The sequence below is a fragment of the Anopheles stephensi genome, chromosome 3, assembly GCF_013141755.1.
Source record: "Anopheles stephensi strain Indian chromosome 3, UCI_ANSTEP_V1.0, whole genome shotgun sequence".
Classification (NCBI taxonomy): Eukaryota; Metazoa; Arthropoda; class Insecta; order Diptera; family Culicidae; genus Anopheles; species Anopheles stephensi.
In genome coordinates, this window is record NC_050203.1 from 62,078,575 (window position 1) to 62,098,373 (window position 19,799).

The window sequence follows — 19,799 nt, forward strand, 5'->3', positions numbered from 1 at the left end:
GTCGGGCGGCTGAGTGCGTGATGACGGCGGCTAATCACGAAACGGCCCCTAAAATAAATTTTACTTCTGTTCAGTACTTTATCTACCCATTTTAGTTTAAAAAAATCGTTATACTGGATTATATTACGCTGCTAACATTTCTAAACGGCACTGGCAAGAAACTAATAAATGTAAAGTGAGTGTAACAATATCAAAATCACAAACTAATTTTGACGAATTGTTCGGAAGCGCAGTGAAATAGAAGAAAATTGTTGAGTTTTTTAACGTCTGGAATGTGACTTATTTCATAAAGTCCCAATTTTCTTTCAAAAAATATTTGAACAAAATGTTCATAAAGCCGAAAACGAATTTCCAATTGTTGCATTTTGAAACTGATGCAACCCTTGCAACAAATTATCTTGAATTGAAAAAGCTTATAAAATATTTTCTTTTAACTCGCAATATGGAAGTCATTCCCCCCAGCTAAGCACAGTTTCTACAAATGCATTGGTTCTTCCTCAAATACAAGTTGAAGCAGCTGATGGTATGTTTGTTAGACTCTGGGATATTTGTTCAAAATTGAAGCTTTTTGTAGAATTTTAGGAAGATTATTGATACAAATATGAAACAATAAAAATCATTTAATTTTCCTCGTTACACTGGTGAATTGGACTGGTCGCTTCCATTCCAGCTTGGGTGCTGTGTGTCGACCGCGCTTTAGCCTTCAGAACATCATATGAGCAAAACAACACCATCAAACAGTACGCACACGACGCAACTCTGCCCTGCTCCGGGTTGTCAGTGTGCGTGGTTTTGAATTGTGCTGCCGAATTGCCCTGCTCGCTCTGTTCTTTTTTTACGACTGCTGAGTTTTCGAACGTTTTCGAAGACGCTGGAAATATATACGCACGCACCACTAAATTTGGCCCCGTGAAGCTATAACTTCCTCCGCCGTATAAATATCGGACCGTGTGTATGTGTGTGTGTTGGTGTTTGTGTGCTCCGTGTGCCAATACGGATCTAATTGAAAGGCGCAAGGGGTAGTTTTCGGGGGTTCCGGAAGGGTGGAGAAACAGCCTTGTCGTCCAGTCCAGTAGGAGTACTTCAGTGCGAGCGTGAGGGGATGAAAGTGCGAAAAGAAGAACAAGAAGAATTTAGCAAGCTAGAGCACCCAACAGTAAAAGCATATCCTCCGTTCTAAAGGCGCCACCAAAAAAGCGGCGCTAGGAGATTGCAATCGACGAGCAACGGCGAAGACAACGGGCTGGGCCCTACATCGTTTTCCACCGTGCAAGCCCTTCGCCTGTTCCCTTGCAACACACGGATGCACGAACAAAAAAAAAACAAGAATAGTTCCTCGTTCCTCTGTCCCGCTCCCGCATGACGAGAAGTGACCGAAACACGCACTACGATTACAGCTGCTTTGGCTGGTGCTGGTGCTTGTGAAAATATAGCAAAAAAAACGAGAGAAAACCCCGTGCGAAGGTGTGCGCTCTAGTGCTTGAAGAGACAGACCACATAACGCGAGACAACCGAAGCATCTTCACGGCGGGGTTTCATCGGGCGACCCAGCAGCAGCAGGCCACCGTTGCCAAAGCCGTTTCGTAGCAGCCAACTTTGTCGTCGCGAAACCCTTAGCAACACACAAAATCATCCCCGAGCACAGGAGCATAAGAAGAAGCAGAGCGCACCCAAAGCCAAGCGGTTTTGCTTGCGTGTGGTGTTGTGGCAATGGATTGTCCGCACATCGTCGATAACGTAGGTCTCGGAAAGGAATCGATCAGGGCCGCTAAGAACAGCAGCATCGCCACTTTGCCCGTATCGGCGGTCGTTGCTGCAGAACCCCTCACTACCACCACCACCACCACCCGCACCACAGTAGGCGATCCGCTCCACGCCGCGAATGTGTCCGATGCGGTAGCACTTTCCGACGTAGTAGTCGCTGCCAGTCCAGCCACAGTTCTCACGGTCGCCACTAATGCGTCATCGTCATCGGCCGCAGTAGCATCGTCAAAGCATTGGAAATGTACAGGTAATGAATTACGGCTGCTTCCCAGTGACACGGACGGCTCACGGGAAGCTTTGTGTTATCTACACCGTACCGCGGTAACGATGATGGCGGGACGAAAGTGTTCCGTAGCCAGGACCAGGGGGATAAATCATTGCAGCCCCATCCCGTGGTGGGTTCGAAGCAGAATAGAAGAGAGGGGGTGTATTGCGAAGTGCGACAGAACGGACCGAGAAAGCCATTATACTACTACGCTTGTGACTAGGTGTTGTAAAAGAAATCTCCCATGTAAAACTGTGTGCGTTATTGCTGTGCTGTCTGTCGCGCGTTATAAAGAAGCAACACACAAATTGTGCCCTTCACCATCGTTACCTTATTGTGCAGTTTTCAAACAGAAAAGTTTTTTTTTCTAAACATAATGTTTCTGCATTTGTCAACATCTGGTTCTCCGTGGTGCTTAACCTGCCCGCGCTTATGCCCCCCCCCCCCCCCCCCCCCTTCAAGGCATGGCATGCTAGGAGTAAACAAAAAATCGATATTACATCACACGTAAAATTTATTGCTCCCTCCCGGCACTGCGTTTTCTCTCGCCCACCGAAGTAGGCTTCACAGAATGTGTTTGTCTCTCTTTCCCGCTTCATTTACACGCGATTTGTACCTGTGTGATTAAAGGGAAGCGACAATTGCATTCGTCAAGCCCTTTTTTTAATGCAGGGATTCGCACAAGAGCTGGGGACACATACGTCGTAGATAATTGGGGGGAGGAGGCTCGAAATAATGCGCTTTGCAGCGGTCGCTAGCTAGTTCGCCCGATTGGCAATCCAATTATATTTGTGCGAAATGTAGAGAAACGACGTTTCGCGCAGGATATGGGAATTGATTTGCATCGTCCCGAGTTTGTTTTAATTTTACTCTTTACACGCGCCAGTGCGAGGGAAGAAGACCCGATGCATTCTCTCTGTGCACTGAAGGCTGGGTATGTAAAATGCATATTTTTAGATATTTTTCTTTACGTCCTGCAGTAACTCCCTGCCTGCTCGCATATGCTTCTTGCCCGCTTTTCAAATGCCATATTGTCGGGGCATTCAATTTTGGCCACGTACTTGCTGCAGGAGGGAATAGCGTTCACTCACAACACCACAGCTCAACAACTGCCGCTGCACGGTACACTGCATCATCATTATCATCATCATCATCATCTGCATCCCATTCATGGCTGCAATAGCAAACATATTCATGGCCAAATCAGTGCAGTGTGTGTATCCATAATTACCCCGTAGCTCCAGTCTAGAATCCGTCTTGTGTGCCTCACGAAAAGAAGGCTCTCTTGGCCGCAGAAGAAAAGCTCTAACAGAACGAATTGATAATGAGAGGAGGAAAAGAAATGAACTTGCTCGATCTCTTTTGTAAGCGCACGCCGCGACGCATCACCATCGCCGCCCGTGCGCGCCCTCCTTCTCTTCCGCCCAGCAGTCTATCTTCCGCAAAAAAAAACGCGTTATACAGGTTTAGCTCTACCTGAGCGTTTGCGTGTGTGCGTGCATCTTATAGCGCGTAACGCAAGTTGAAGCTGCTGCCGAGAGTATAATGCGTACTACACGGTACGATGGATTATGTGTATAGTTACGGTACTGTGTGGTCTGTGGTATCGATTTTCAGAAAGGTATTGCAATCGTAACGTATTTTAACAGTGTAAATTTGAAAAAAAGAAAAACACATTCTTTTCGGCTTAGCCTGCGTCTTCAGGGATGTAGTAATTTAAAAAATCAATGCGTTATCTTAATTTTCACCGGTTTTTTTTTCTTTTCTTCCAGAATGCTCCATCAGCAAAGACAACTGGATGTGCTTACAATGCGGCGCAGTATTATGCGGTCGCTACGACAACGGGCATGCATTGAAACATTCGAATACGAACAAAAATCACAACATTTGCATGAACACGTCGAACCAGTCAGTCTATTGGTAAGTTTGTGGCAAATTGTATACAACAATAATCATATTAACCTTCCTCTGGTTAATTACCTTTAAAGCTACAAATGCGATGAATTTGTGATAAACGACACCAATGATAATGCACTGGAAGAACTCCGGCAAGAGCTGAAGGAGGGCAATGGCGACCAGATGGACACGATTTCGGAAACGTCCTCGACGTTGGAAGAAATTAGCTCCTCCAAATCGACCCAAGAAACGGCCAGCAGCACGTCCTCGTCGAGTGATTCCGGTTGGGAAGAACCATCCCCGTCGACACTAGCGGCAACGCCCGTTCCTGTGTCGACGGCTGGTGCGATTGTAAGTGCGCGGAAGCTGCGTCCCCGGAAGCGCACAATATCGAGCGACAGCAACAACGAGAACGGGGCCACCACTGCTAAGCGGAAGTCGATGCGGCGGGTCGTTGGGTTGCGCAATCTGGGCAATACCTGCTTCATGAACTCAGTATTACAATCGTTAAGCAACATACAGGAGTTTAGCTGCTACTTCAACACGATGCCTGCCCTGGAGATGAAACACAAACAGAAGGCGTACCATTCGCGCAGCATGAAGGAAACAATGGACGATGTGTTTGTGGTGGAGGAACTGCGCAAGGTAGGTTATGTTAAAGGGTGATACAGGGTTTTTGGGGAGAAGCATTGAAATGTTTATCACGATGATATCAAAGATGTTATTCATATCGCTTGCCACCCGCCAATCACTTCATTACAGGTACTGCTAAACCTTAGCCAAGGTGGCGACGGATCGAAGGGCGCCATTTCACCTGAGTGTTTGTTTCTGGTTATCTGGAAAGTGGTGCCGCAATTCCGTGGACACCGGCAGCACGATGCGCACGAGTTTCTGCGCTACATGCTCGATCGGCTGCATACCGAGCTGCAGCAGGTGTCGTTCCCGGTGGAGCTGAGCAAGCAGAAAACGGGCGAACACAAAAACCCATACAACGTGTCCGGGTTAAGCCATCTGCAAGCTAAAGGGCGCAATTCCATCGTTACGAACGTGTTCGGTGGTGTGCTGCAGAGTGAGGTGCGCTGTCTGATCTGTGGCATGGAAAGCAAAAAGCACGATCCGTTCCTCGACCTATCGTTAGACATTCCGGAAAAGTTTTACAGCAAAGAGCACGTCGCGGACGGTACGGCTGGTGGTGTGGATGCGGCGAATGGAGGAGCGCCAGTTTGTCACATTTCCGACTGTCTGTCCAGCTTCACGGAGGTAAGTAGACGCAACTTACTGAAATGGAAAAACACTTTAACCGGTGGTGTGTTTTGTTACCGTTAGGTGGAAGAGTTAGCAGAAACTGAGCTGTACTACTGCAACTCGTGCAAGTGCAAGCAGAAATCAACGAAACGCTTTTGGATTCGTCGATTACCAAACGTATTGTGTTTGCACATAAAACGGTTCCGATGGAACAATTTCTACAGGTACAAACGAAGAACTGCACAGCCTATACGTATTGTTCGGTGACATTGACCACATTGACGACATTGTTTTTCTCCTTTTCCACAGAACAAAGATCGACTTAAGAATAGCATTCCCCATCAACGCCCTCGATATGTCACAGTTTGTTTTAAATAATGGACCCGAAACGAGACGATCCAATTCCAGTTGCAACATCTACGACCTAGCCGCCGTTATTGTCCACCATGGCAATGGGTACGTATTGCTACGGGGTTTCAGTTTGAAAGACAAAATCATCAACTTTTATCAAAGTTCAATACACAATTCTGCTTGTTGATGCTTCTGCCTTATCAACGGAATCCTGGTGTGCATTTAAAGCACAAACAATCTTACTGACATCATGCTCCGCTCTTAATCTATGCACAGCTCCAGCTGTGGGCATTACACATCCTTCGCCATCAACAATGGTGTCTGGATGCACTTCAATGATCACACGGTGAAGGAGGTGAGCAGTACGGCTGTGGCGGAATGTAAACCGTACATCCTGTTTTACATTAAGCGTGATCCAACGAATGCCAACAGACTGTCCACAGCGATCGGCACCGCCGCGCCGGGTGCAGCAGCGGGAGCCAATCAGTCGTCCTGAGATTAAGTTAGTTCGTTTCCGTTCTGAAGACTGATTCCAAATCCCCGTAACTGTTAATCTGACTGATGATGATACGCCCTTTTGTTCGTACACTTCGGTTTCGTGAACGCATTTTTTCCTTTTTCGTTCACGCCGCTCTAGCGCTTTCGCGATTGATCGATTATAAAGCTTTGTTTGATTGTGATCAGCAACGGTTTGGTAAAAAGTATACAGAAGCTATTCAAAAGGTATCCCTCTCACATCAAAAATACGTACAAACGGTGTTCGTTTTATGGGTATCATTTATGCCCCCCCCCCCCCCATTTTGAAAGGCATTCCGCTGGCACCCCCCCGCTGGTGGCAGTGGAAGTAGCAATTTTGCAATCAGCTTAGGTTTTCCGCCGTTGTTTTGATAGTAAGTACTAAAAAAAGCAAAGAGAAAAAAGCAACAAAAACCCGATGTTTTGTTGCTGCACAAAAATACAAAACAAAGAAAATTTATTAAAGTACGATACAACAGGGGCGAATGAAGAGGAAGAAAAGAAAAACATGTATAGAATAATAGATATGGATAATTGTAGAATTTCAGAAATAGTTTAAAGTATCGCTGCACGATGATCATAATACGGTGAATTAAACTAGTGTAAACTGTCATTTTAATGAGACACGTGAAAAGGTCTTTTTTATCTCTTCTCTAAATATTTCTCCTTTCTTTTCCATACAGCAAATTTAAACAAAACAATGGATAAAACGTTGTTTTCTCTTAAGCTCCGCGCTTTCGTCCATTTTCTGTCTCCAGTGTTTTTTTTCCCCTTTTTTCCCCATCTTCAAACATTATCCGAGTCATAAAACAAATTAGTAAAAAAATCAATAACGAACAGTTTTAGTCCTGCACGCGGGGATGGTACAGAAGAAAAGCATAACAGAGGCAGCCTCAAGCTTTCGTTTTTACGTTTCCTTTAAGTTAATGGATTTGATATGTGATAAACAGATGCATTTTAGTTCGTGTAAGGCAAATAGAAGTAGTATAAAATCTGTTCGTGCCCGTAAAGAGCGTACATGAATCCATACTCCGTAAAAAAACGATCAAATTATAGTTTCATCTCACGCATGTTGTGGCAAAAAACAAAAAAAAAAACTTGAAAAGCGCGCAGATTCGTAGCACACTACCTAAATGTGGTGGCGAATACTAAACATAAATATATTTTAAACATGATAATTTATAAGATTCTCAAAGAGGCCGCCGAGTTATTGTGATGTTTTGTCTAGATTTTTTTTTTTGTTGGTCACCTACATTTAGTTTCACTTTTATTACATTCTATGCGCGCTACTATGGCTGCAACTGCAAAACCGGCAACGATTAATTTGCTCGAGCTTGAGATTAATTTGCGAACCATTGTTCATTTATATCCTTCTCTCTAGGATGAGAAGTTGTGTCCTGGAAGCAAATTCTCGAGGGTGCAGTGCGAGCGTGAACGAAGGAATGCATGCAAATTTATTAATCAAAGCAGCAGAAACAGGAATAAAACTAACAGTACGGAAAGGTAAACCCCTTTTTTGCCCTAACCATTATCCTAAAGGTCTCTAAAGAAAAAAAGTAAAAAGTACATACGCAAGATCGTTTTGCTGCTGTTATTTGGAAAAGATACAAACCAAATTTTATAACAACCGACTGGACTGAGGACATAGCAAGTAAAAAAGGAGAGTAAAAAAATCGGAGCAAAGAACGCTAAAACCACAAACACAAATGATTGGACAAATTCAATGCATCTTTAAGCCCGGGATTTACACTACATTTACAACTATTAATTCACAAAAGCTAGGCTTTCTCTTCAATATCGGCTAACGAGTAAGCAAACTGAAGGAAAGCGACGAAAAATACCTGAAATAAAACTAATATTACGCGTGCAAAATCAGGAAATAGCCGAGAGATGGCAGAGACAAACCAAATAACGGAAAGAATGATGATGACGACGACGATGGGTTGTCATGTTTTGCGCTTTCGTGAACGCCGCTCGTGGCGTTTATTATTTATTTTTTTGTGAAATAACAAAGTTTAAGCAAACAACCCTCCCCCCCCCCTACATCTCCCCCTTTTTACGGTTCGCCATGGCGTGGCGACTGTTGTTCACACTCGCCCCTTTGGCAAACATTTAAAAACTAACAATCAAGCCCTATATGCGCTATACCAAAAGCACACAGCAATACCGGTAATATGACTGCAATGTGTCATCAAGCCATCACCCCATCGTCCCAACGCGCACCTTCTTTTGGTTCCTTAAGAGTTAACTGATTGGGCAGGGATTCTGCTCACCAAACGAGGATGGGTCTAGTGTTGGCAGGTTGAGATTTCCCGGCCCCAGATCGCCTACCAGATCGGTTGGCGGTTGGCCCAGGTCTTGCATCGATTGCATCTTTTCCAGCACGATCTTAAACCGTTCTTGCTTGACCTCGGCACTATCGTCCGGCTGTTCCTTCTCCAGCTCGGCGCAAACTTCCTTCATCAGTGCCAGCTGCTTCTCGTACCGCTCTTTTTCGTCCTTGGGCAGACTGGCACCATGTTCGGCTAACCACGCCGGGTACTTACCGACCAGATCCTGCATGCTCGGTAGCAACACATCGGCCGACAGCAGGCTCTGCATCATGTTTTGCATGAACGGTAGAAATGCATTGTTTTCACCGGTTGCGTTCAGATCGATGTTGCCGAACATGTTGGCAACGTCTTCGGGGCTGAACGGTGTCTGCAGGTTTTCGCGCCCTTCACTCATCGCTTTCAACGCTTCGCTTATACTTTGGCTAATCGAGGGGTCGAGCGTGTTGGTGGCCGGTGCAGCTTCCGGTTCTGCTGCTGCCGCTGTACCCCCTTCGGTGCGTATCGCCATTCCGGCTGCTTCCGCGATTCGCTGAAAGCCAAGCATGATCTGTTCGCTGTCAACCTTTTCGCCACCGCCGAACAGGGCAGCCATATGCTGTTCGAACATTTTCGCCTGCTGACTGCACAGCGGCACAGGGAAAGAAAAATGGGAAAAGGGGGCATATATAATTAAATCCCGCACCGTTCTAGTTCATGGCGATGATTGGTGAAGGAAACGCTAACGGTACTCAACAAATTCCTCGTTCCAAAGTTGCTCGGTTGGCGGATCTTCGTGCTGCTGTACGCTCTGTTCTCCCGTAGCAGGGGCAGCATCCTTCTGCTTTTTCGGGTCATGTTTGCTAAAATCTTCTAGCGCACCTGCGGGATTTAGAAAACAGGCAAAACGGGATTTCATTATATAATCCATACACACACACACACACGCCCCTCTTGTGTTTTTCCGGGCATACAATATTGCGATACTTACTGTCGAGCAGATCATCTAACTCTTTGTCCCGCGAGGAATCTTCGGTAGTTTTCTTTGATTCAGCCATGCTTCTTCTGACTTTGGTTTTTGGCGTTAGAAGTGGATACTGCGACACGAGATCAAGTTAAGCGGCAATCATAAGTATATTTCTCACCGTCGTCATTCACTGCATATTAGCACCAGAAGAACCGTGCTACTGCCAGTTAAGAGAAAGGGGCGGAGAGAAACGCACTTGCCGTGCGATGTGGTGGCGGAGCGAGGTAGCATTCTACGTTCTGTCAAACTTCGGCAAACATCGTGCAAAAAAAAGCACACGAATCATCGAACGACAAGGCGGTGAACTCGACTACGTATGGTAAACGGACGGGGGAAAATCTTCGTTAAATTACGTGGCAACATTGACAGTTGTGGTGACACAATCAAAATAGACACTTTCATTTACGTACGTGGATATCGGGAAGCGATCGGGAAAACTAGTGCTCAACTAAAGACCGATTTTCCGTTCTATTGCGCGTACTTTGTACACAAAATTATGTTAATTGATTAAAAGTGCATTTGTCATTGTGTAGTGTGCTCCTTGAGAAGTGTGGGATTGACCGGTAAATAGCAACAGGAGAACAGGTCAGTCGTGGAATGCGCAAACCAAAAGATCCAACTCACCATCATCAATTGTGTTCGCGTACGATAGTGATTGGAAATGGCTGGAGAAAACCTTCTTCCCGCAATGAACCTGCTACAATATGCAGCAGGAAAAGTAATGCCAGATATTTGGTTGTAATTCTTTGCAGAAGTTACTTTTTTGAGGCGTAAAGCAACGTTGGGTGACGCAAACCAACTAAAAGCATGAATCCGCAACTGGCGTATGGGCAGTATCCGCCGCAAAGCTGGCCACAACCACAAGTTGCCCCACAGGCGGGAGGACCCCCACCAGTGGCGATGCCAAGCATGAATGGAACACAACCCAATGTAAGAAACACAGATAACGTGTTGAGGAAATAAGCTCCTCTAGTAAAGATTTGTTTTTTGCAGAATCAACTGGCCAACCAGATGCAGAATATGTCTATAGCGGGCCCTCCGCTACCTCAACAGGGTCCTCCGAAAATGGGTGTGCCGAATGTGAATGGTCCAACTGTAGGAGCGCCACCACCGTCGAGTTTTCCTTCGAACCAACAGCCTCCTATGGTACGGCCACCTTCGACCGGCGGTCAAGTACCGGGCGGATATGCCCCGCCACCAGCTCAACAACAACCACCACAACCAGGGCCGCCTATGATGAGCAATGGACCGGCAGGGCCACCTCCGCCCGGTGCTGTTAGACCTCCGGCACCAACACCTGGAGCATATGGTCAAACAAATGGCCAACAAATGGCTCCTCCCAGTCAGCAGTTTGGAGGCTCGGTGCCACCAATGTCAGGGCCACCACGTCCTGGACAACCCTATCCACCTCAGTCAGCCGGTTTTCAGCAACAGCAGCCTGGTGGAGCTCCGCCACCGCAAACACAGCCCGGTGGCCCGTACGGAGCACCCCCTGGAGGTGTTTCGGCGGCCCAGCCACAGCAACAATTCCCCGGACCACCGATGCCGGGACAGCCAATGCCGCCACAGCAGCAACAGCAGCAGCAGCAGCAGCAGCCACCCCAAGGTTATCCTCCACAGATGTCGGGACAGATGCCCCCGATGGGTGGTCAAATGCCTCCTAGAGGTTATAATGTAAGAAACAATCAAAAAATGTGTAGAAATGTGTGCGGTAATTGAGTGAGTATAATTTTCCCCTTAGCAAATGCCGCCTGCAGCGGGATATAATCAGATGGCTCCAATGACCGGTCAGCCCCAGCCGCAACAGCACCAGCAGCAGCAACAGCAGCATCCGCTTCATCAACACCAACAGCCACAGTACCATCAGGGAGGGCCAGGCATGATGGGAGGTCACTATCCTGCACCTCCACCGGTGCCACAGCAGAAGCGCCTCGATCCAGAATCCATGCCCAATCCCATCCAGGTGATGGCCGAGAATCAGGAAAGCTGTGGTGGGATTTTCGCCACCAGCCAGCCCGGGCAACTGCCGCCGCTCGTGACGACCCAGTTCGTTACCCAGGACCAGGGCAACGCAAACCCGCGCTTTGTCCGTTCGACGATGTACAACATTCCGCAAACGGCTGACATGATGAAGCAAAGTGCTGTCCCGTTTGCGCTCATTATCTCCCCATTCGCACGCCAGGCCGAGGGTGAGCTACCGATACCGATCGTGGACTTTGGTGAGATGGGTCCAATCCGGTGCATCCGCTGCAAAGCGTACATCTGCTCGACGATGCAGTTCCTGGACGGTGGTCGCCGGTTCCAGTGTCAATTCTGCAAGGCAACGACCGAGGTGCCCCCGGGTTACTTCCAGCACCTCGATCACACGGGTCAGCGGATGGATAAGTACGAGCGGCCGGAGCTAATGCTCGGAACGTACGAGTTTGTCGCGACAAAGGAATACTGTCGCAACAATAAACCACCGAAACCACCAGCCATGGTGTTTCTGATCGACGTGTCGTACAACAACGTCAAGTCCGGGCTGGTGCAGTTGCTGTGTGCGGAGATGAAGCACATCATCCGCAACCTGCCGGTCGATGTGAACGCGCAGCGTACATCGATGAAGGTCGGCTTTATCACGTACAACAGCTCGGTGCACTTTTACAATCTGAAAAGTTCGCTCGCCCAGCCCCAGATGATGGTGGTGGGTGATTTGCAGGAGATGTTCATGCCGCTGCTCGACGGATTCCTGGTCGATCCGGAAGAATCGGCCACCGTGATCGATGCACTGATGGACCAAATCCCTAAGATGTTTGGTGATACGCGCGAAACGGAAACAATTCTGCTGCCCGCGCTGCAAGCCGGTCTCGAGGCGCTAAAAGCGTCCGAATGCGTTGGCAAGCTGTACGTGTTCCATTCGTCGCTACCGAATGCGGAAGCTCCCGGCAAGCTGAAGATACGCGACGACCGTAAACTGCTCGGTACGGATAAGGAAAAAACGGTTCTCACGCCGCAATCGACGGTGTACAATATGCTGGCGCAGGATTGCGTTGGTGCCGGCGTTTCGGTGGATTTGTTTGCGTTCAACAATGCGTACATCGATCTGGCTACGATCGGACAGGTTGCGCGGTTGACTGGTGGCGAAGTCTACAAATACACCTATTTCCAGGTATGCGCCTACACAGCTTCCTTAGATGTTTCCAAAACCCAAAAATGTTTCAGATGGTTAATTAGATCTGTGCTGAATCCTTTCCTAACATTTTGGAAAAAAAATTTTATTGATTTTTCGCAGGCGGACATCGATGGTAGGCGGATGGTGAACGATCTGTTGAAAAACATTTCTCGCCCGATCGCATTCGATGCGGTGATGCGCGTGCGTACCTCCACCGGTGTGCGTGCCACCGACTTTTACGGTCACTTCTTTATGACCAACACGAAGGACATTGAGATTGCCAGCATTGGTAAGTGCCGGGGTGTAAATCGATTGATCAATTAATCATTTTCGTCTGGCTTTCCTGCTTCCTGTTCACAGACTGCGACAAGTCCGTTTCGGTAGAAATCAAGCACGACGATAAGCTGACGGACGAGTTGGTATTCATTCAGGTAGCCCTACTGTACACCTCGTGCTCGGGCGTCCGCCGGCTACGCGTACACAACCTGACGCTCAAGATGTGCACCTCGCTGTTGGATTTGTTCCGCTGCTGCGACCTCGACACAACGCTGCTGTACTTTGCCAAGCAGGGTCTCACCAAGCTGATGGACAACAATCCGAAGGCGGTGAAGGATGCGATCGTGCACCGGGCGGTACAGCTGCTCGCCTGCTACCGGAAGCATTGCGCTTCGCCGACCTCGTCGGGGCAGTTAATTTTGCCCGAGGGTATGAAACTGTTGCCACTGTACGTGAACTGCCTGCTGAAGAATGACGCATTCTCGGGCGGTTCGGACATTTCAATCGATGATCGTTCGTACGTCATCTACTACGTGATGACGATGGATCTGCCCACCTCGGTGCACTATTTCTATCCGCGCTTGATCCCGTTGCACGACGTGAATGTCGAGGCTGATACCGTCCCAGCGGCCATTCGTTGTACCGGCGATAAGATGCACGAGGACGGTGCTTACATTTTGGGTAAGACACGTGCGATGCGACGTTAAACTCCTTTCACTAATAAGCTGTCCTACTGTTTATTGCAGAAAACGGTGTTCATATGTTCTTGTGGCTAGGATTGTCACTGTCGCCCGAGTTCACGCAGTCGGTGTTCGGTGCGCAGTGCACCCAGCAGATTGACACCGATCGTACGGGTTTGCCAGTATTTGATAATCCTCTCTCCAAGCGTGTACGGGGTATTGTAGAAAAAATACAAAACCAGAAGCGTCGCTGCATGCGTGTAAGTAAAAGCCCACTCTAGATCCTTTGGTTGTTCTATGCGTAGCTAGTTAAGTCCTAATATCGATGTGACGGTGTTTTTTTCTTCGCAGCTAACGCTTGTAAAGCAACGCGACAAGCTGGAAAGTGTGCTGCGCCACTTTTTGGTTGAGGATCGTGGCACCAGCGATGGGTCCGTCAGTTACGTAGACTTCCTCTGCCACGTGCACAAAGAGATTCGGCAAATGTTGAGCTAGCTGGCCAACACCACCACCACCCGCAGCGGCAATATAGCAAGCAGTTTTTTCTCCGGAGGAAGGTTTAGATTTAATAACAACTGCAATGGCAATGGCAACGGTAGCAACACAACCGTTACAGCTACATCTACTATTAATGCTACTTACAATACTACACGCAACACTGCTGCTACCATGGCCAGCTGTATCCATCCCGGCAGTGAACGTTCGAAGGATGCAGCAAATGGCAATGCATCCATGGATGTGCACGGCAGAAAGGATCCACTCACTACTGCTGGGCCGGAACAGCAGCAGCAACATAACCGGTCAATGGCGGGCACGTGCTGTACGGTGCCACCGAACAGTCGTTCAAAATTTATGAGTACAACACGCTGCGATGGGTACGTCGGGAGTCGCATCGCGTCCCGCTACGACGAGGATGAGGAGGAGGAGGACGACGAGGGCGGCGGTGAGGAGGTGGATCCCGACGGTACCATACCGGAGGAAGACGAAGAGCTGGAAGAGCAGGAAAGCAATGCGGTAAATTACCATCCAGTGTGGCACCATCGGAGGAGCCCTACTGTTATCGCTCCAAGAGAGGAAGTTCGCGGCAGCGTTTCGCAGAATCGCACCCGTGCCAATCGTTATCGGCGCGCCTTCGGTGGCAGATGGTAGAGGGTATAAGTCCGTCGTTCGTTCCGAGCGCGATCATCAGCCGGTGAGAAAAGGGGTTTGGTGTTTTGTATTGAGTACTTCTTCTTCATAAATTAGTTACCTCTACGGCTTTGTTTGTTAATACTTTTTCGCAGTTTTAGAACAATCAGATTTATTTGCTCGGTCTTATGTTGGTGCCTCAGGTTCACGCTTCTTCCATCTGGCCTTTTGCATCCTTTTGTTATATTTAATTATGTTTTTAGTCCCACGGGGTGGTATTATCATAGGGATGCAATTTGATTTAATCATTATTATTCAAAACGAACGCCATCATATAATGGGCTACAATTGCATGCAGAATAGCGATCGATCGGTTGATGAAGATGCATGGCCGCCACGTTTACCATCAGCAGCTGTTGGCCACCCCCCAAAAAAGGCTATACTTTCGGAAAGGTGCACACAGACACACGTGTAACGATTGTATGTTGATATCACTTTATGAATCCAATGGTATATTATAAATAGCGAAATATATATACAATTATCTCTTTAACTGAAGTACTCATTCGAAAAGCTTCCTCTTTAAGGCAGCAGTGTTGCGTCCCTTTTTTGACTTTCTTTTCATGTTTTTCAGCCGTTTCTACATAGTGTCTGGCGCCACGTGTAGCCATATCTCCCAGTGTTCGATCCCGTTCCAGTCTTCGATTTTTTTCGACTGGCCAGGACGTTCGTTGTCTGCTAGGTTAAAATCACCAGCCTTACACCGAGCAACAGCTCCCGGTGGCTTTCGCCCGCGGATTTTCCATCCAGAAACAGGAGCGGCATGATTTTGGTACCGCACTGTAGGGCTGTTTTAAGAGCCGCTGCTAAACAGCGGAAAAGCTTCTTGCTTAACCGTCAGAAACACAGATCTTGATAAGGATTCTGATTATGAATAATGTTATGAGACTTGATGAATAATGTGAAAATAATTGTTTACAGCATAATGATTTATTTCTAACAATAAATCCGCAGTGCTATCCTCAGATTTTGTCACCTATTTAGACAAAATTTGATTTTTATTGTTAAAAAAAAAAAATACATCCAAGCATACATAGGAAGCAGAGGTGAGCAAACAACGTTCATCACATTAACCTGTGCAAACGACGGAAAGATTTTCTCCAAGATGGCCCGCAGTCCCATTTGCAGGTAGTGTATTCCTGTAGATAATCATGAAATTGTTTGTGCAAAGTTATGTGATAAAACGTAGTGTGCTAAAAGAGAGAATAACATGTTTATTTTTGTATTATTCTTGAGGCTTTCCATCGATTTGATGGTCGACAGGGTAAGCATTAACCCTATGTTGGTAATACAAAATAATTCCATTTATTTTTATCCACCAGTACCTCACTCAAGGGATCAGCAAACAACGGATTGTGGTCGCACTAGACGTGGCTCTAGTTTGCGCTAAAGGAAACCATTTCGTCCGGTGCTGGTGGTGGTTCGAGAATGATTTGAACTCGCTCTACAGCAACTGCACCCGTTACCCAGTGTAAGTAGCTGGACCTAGAATCATCGCAAGGAACATAGGTTGTCCGCCCTACGTTGCTCACCTTGGGAAGACTTCTTCAAAGTTTGCTCTAATCCAAGGATAAGCTTTTTTGAAGAACCTATATACAGTAAAATTTCTGCTTTGAAGACTGGCCATCATCGAGAAATTCGCGCTGCGAATTGGATTGCAGTGAAAGCACCTCGATTGCACAGGGTAGCTCGATGAATAATGGTTTCTATGTTCTTCATTGTTTGCTCACATACTGCTTTTTTATAGGTATGCTGGGAGGATTCTCTGGAAACCTGTCATAATCAAGAAAAATCCATTATTCAATGGTGAAGTGGCACAGTACAGTGGCGAATGCTTTAAAGTGGACCTACCACGCCTCCTCTGTCCGTGTGGACGACGTGAAAGGACTTTACGGGCTGGGTCGTCCGGTGTCATTATCATGACGTGAGCCTGGCGAGTCTAATTCACTGCACGATGGTGAGATCAGGGAATCCTCTCTGATAGTTTCCAACTATCTCTTCAACTAATGGGACAAGTCGATCTTGTAGTATTAAGGATAAAATCTTGTAGACGGTATTCAATACCGTAATACCCCTGTAGTTGCTGTACTCTAGCTTATATCCCTTGTTGTAAACGTGATAGATGATATCAATATTCCAATCGCAAGGCAGAGATTAGTTCAGAAAAAATTGATCACGTTTGGAATAATTTTGATGAAATTAACGGTTTTTCTTGTTTTATTCTTGTACCACTACTGTCAAGTTGAATTTTGTTTTGTTTTTGTTGCTGAAATGTCATCCGCAACGGCCCATGTCCGAGCAGCGGTCCCAGTGTGATGTCCTTGATGTGACATTCAGCATTTCAAGAGCGGTCTCGGAAAATTTTACCAAACAGACGTTTGGAAACAATCATCTTGTCCTGCTTGCCATCATCCTTGTTGGAATTGGCCCGACGAAATAAGTCTTGTAAGAGGAAGGCTATCGGAGTTAGTATCAATCGCAAAAATGGCTCTCAACAAACTCAGCATTGAAAACGTCGATCTGAAGGGCAAACGTGTGTTTATGCGGTAAGCAATTTCGGCAATATGTCCCCAATGTTGACGGTGTATAATTTTTCCATCCATTTTCACGTCCCACAGTGTCGATTTTAACGTCCCAATCAAGGAGGGTAAAATTACCAGCAATCAGCGTATTGTTGCCGCCCTCGATAGCATCAAGTTTGCGCTCGAGAAGGGAGCAAAATCGGTGGTGCTGGCGTCCCATCTTGGACGTCCGGATGGTAACAAAAACACCAAGTACACGCTCGCCCCGGTTGCGGACGAGCTGAAGAAGCTGCTCGGGCGTGATGTAACGTTCCTGAACGATTGCGTCGGTGCCGAGGTGGAAGCGGCCTGCAAGGACCCAGCGGCCGGTTCGGTTATTCTGTTGGAAAATGTCCGCTTTTACGTGGAGGAGGAGGGCAAGGGTGTCGATGCCAGCGGCAATAAGGTAAGCATCGCATAGCATAGAACATAGCACCGCCCTGTTCGCTTATCACCATCGTAACCGATACGGTTGTGTGCCGTGGTTACAAAAATAGCGATGCTTTGTTTACTATGATAGGGCTGTGTGTGTGCCGTGATCGTTTCCTATTCGTTGCATAATAATCCACTTTCCTTTTCGTGCTATTGATTGTTGTCGTCCCGTCGCCGTAGGTCAAAGCCGACAAAGATAAGGTGAAAACATTCCGCGAAAGTTTGGCCAAGTTGGGCGATGTGTACGTGAACGATGCGTTTGGAACGGCCCACCGTGCCCACAGCTCGATGATGGGCGAGGGATACAGCCAGCGAGCGGCCGGCCTACTGCTGAACAAGGAGCTGCGCTACTTCTCGCAAGCCCTCGACAACCCACCGCGACCATTCCTGGCCATCCTGGGCGGTGCGAAGGTGGCTGACAAGATTCAGCTGATCGAGAACCTGCTGGACAAGGTGAACGAGATGATCATCGGTGGTGGCATGGCGTTCACGTTCCTGAAGGTGCTGAACAACATGGAGATTGGCGCTTCGCTGTTCGATGCCGAGGGTGCCAAGATCGTGCAGAATCTCGTCGATAAGGCAAAGAAGAACAATGTGCAGCTGCATCTGCCGGTGGACTTTGTGACGGGCGATAAGTTTGCGGAGGATGCGGCCACCGGTACGGCCACGGTGGAGGGTGGCATCCCTGCCGGCCACCTGGGTTTGGACATTGGGCCGAAGACGCGCGAAGCATTCGCTGCCCCGATCGCCCGTGCCAAGATTATCGTCTGGAACGGTCCGCCCGGTGTGTTCGAGTTCCCGAACTTTGCCAACGGTACGAAGTCGCTGATGGATGGCGTTGTGGCCGCGACGAAGGCGGGCACGGTGTCGATTATTGGTGGCGGTGATACGGCTTCGTGCTGTGCCAAGTGGGGCACCGAATCGCAGGTGTCGCACGTATCGACCGGTGGCGGTGCGTCGCTGGAACTGCTCGAGGGCAAGGTGCTGCCGGGTGTAGATGCCCTCAGCAGTGCGTAAATCAGGCCGGATATTATTCAATAAGCATAAACAAGTCACTGTGTCGTCGTTATTCATAATCATACATATTGTAGCAAGAGTGTGTGAGTGTGTTACAGTCAAACAAAGTCCTTAACGTATGCCGTCACACGGATCAGAACGGTGAGCCGCTCTTGGAGACGCGTGAGAAAAGGAGTTGCGAACTTGGAACCGATCGTCCCTTGTTCGTTTGAAAGAATAAACTATCTAGACTCAAATACGTGTTACATGTTACAACGTGGTTTTATTGTGTCTTTACGAATTGAGAGAATTTTAATGCTAACATTCGGCTGCAGGCATTCCACAGGTTCGGAACAAGCTCTCAGGAAACAATACTGTTACATACTTAAGGACGCATTTTCTATACGTGCATCCAACACCAAACAGACGCTACCTCCTACGACGTGCATGTGTCTAGAGCTCCCCCTGGATCTCAGTCCTTCTTGTTCGATGTTGAGGTTAAACCCATCGTAAAGCGGCTTCTAATATGTACTGTGTGCAGAGGTGGAGAGAACAGAAAGGGTTAGATTTAGCTTCTGGCACCATGTTTACCATGGCGTTACTATACTCACATGATGTTCTGGGTGTGATATTAACGCTGCGGAAGTATTCAAACATCGAATGCTTCCATCGCGGTCGATAGATTGTACTTTCATTTCCCCGAAACGACTATCTTCCGAAAAGCAGCTTCCGTGAGCTACACAACCGGCACAGCTGTACGATTGGGACCGGATGAAGTGGTGTGTGACAACAGCAAGAAGAACATGGCCCAGGTACGAAAACACATCGCTGATCAATGGTATCGGTTTTGTTAGTTGGGACAAACGATAAGATTGTTATTCTACAATTGGTTTGTCTTTTTTTTTTTATTAAATTTACCGAAGCTGTAAAATGAATCGCAATCTCAAATATTTATTTTATCGCTGTTTTGTAAAAACAATTTAATTAAAATGGAATAGAGAATATAATATTCGAGAAGGCCCCTAGAATCTTTTGAGTGCAGCACTGTGACCTGTCATTTTTATTGCACAGTGGGATTTTTGTATGGTCATAACTCGTTTGATATAAACATTGTGCATTGTTCCTTAATACTGTTACTAAAC

The 19,799-nt window shown here is 47.3% G+C and overlaps 4 protein-coding genes and 1 long non-coding RNA gene across 5 annotated transcripts; 3 read left to right on the forward strand and 2 right to left on the reverse strand.

Moving 5' to 3' along the window:
- The first annotated feature begins 721 nt into the window (after positions 1–721).
- LOC118509329 (ubiquitin carboxyl-terminal hydrolase 3-like) lies at positions 722–7,917 on the forward strand. Its single transcript, XM_036049789.1, has 7 exons — positions 722–2,011; positions 3,802–3,949; positions 4,018–4,570; positions 4,688–5,185; positions 5,252–5,394; positions 5,480–5,626; positions 5,798–7,917. Exons 1-7 carry the CDS (start codon positions 1,711–1,713, stop codon positions 6,015–6,017), a joined length of 2,010 nt encoding a protein of 669 aa, XP_035905682.1. The 5' UTR covers positions 722–1,710; the 3' UTR covers positions 6,018–7,917.
- Positions 7,918–7,976: 59 nt separating this feature from the next.
- On the reverse strand, positions 7,977–9,609 carry LOC118509332 (peroxisomal biogenesis factor 19). Its single transcript, XM_036049799.1, has 3 exons — positions 9,338–9,609; positions 9,099–9,228; positions 7,977–8,990 (listed from the first exon to the last, which is right to left on the reverse strand). The coding sequence occupies exons 1-3, from the start codon at positions 9,402–9,404 to the stop codon at positions 8,282–8,284; spliced, it is 906 nt and encodes a 301-aa protein (XP_035905692.1). The 5' UTR covers positions 9,405–9,609; the 3' UTR covers positions 7,977–8,281.
- A 136-nt stretch (positions 9,610–9,745) lies between these two features.
- On the forward strand, positions 9,746–15,166 carry LOC118509328 (protein transport protein Sec24D). The gene is made up of 8 exons (XM_036049788.1): positions 9,746–9,958; positions 10,126–10,303; positions 10,367–11,047; positions 11,115–12,521; positions 12,645–12,813; positions 12,885–13,481; positions 13,547–13,740; positions 13,832–15,166. Exons 2-8 carry the CDS (start codon positions 10,181–10,183, stop codon positions 13,973–13,975), a joined length of 3,315 nt encoding a protein of 1,104 aa, XP_035905681.1. The 5' UTR covers positions 9,746–9,958; positions 10,126–10,180; the 3' UTR covers positions 13,976–15,166.
- Positions 15,167–16,958: 1,792 nt separating this feature from the next.
- On the forward strand, positions 16,959–18,923 carry LOC118509317 (phosphoglycerate kinase). The gene is made up of 3 exons (XM_036049770.1): positions 16,959–17,214; positions 17,287–17,635; positions 17,842–18,923. Exons 1-3 carry the CDS (start codon positions 17,153–17,155, stop codon positions 18,676–18,678), a joined length of 1,248 nt encoding a protein of 415 aa, XP_035905663.1. The 5' UTR covers positions 16,959–17,152; the 3' UTR covers positions 18,679–18,923.
- LOC118509318 lies at positions 18,921–19,445 on the reverse strand. Its single transcript, XR_004905858.1, has 2 exons — positions 19,269–19,445; positions 18,921–19,188 (listed from the first exon to the last, which is right to left on the reverse strand). It is a non-coding gene; the product is annotated as an uncharacterized LOC118509318 (long non-coding RNA).
- Positions 19,446–19,799: the final 354 nt, after the last annotated feature.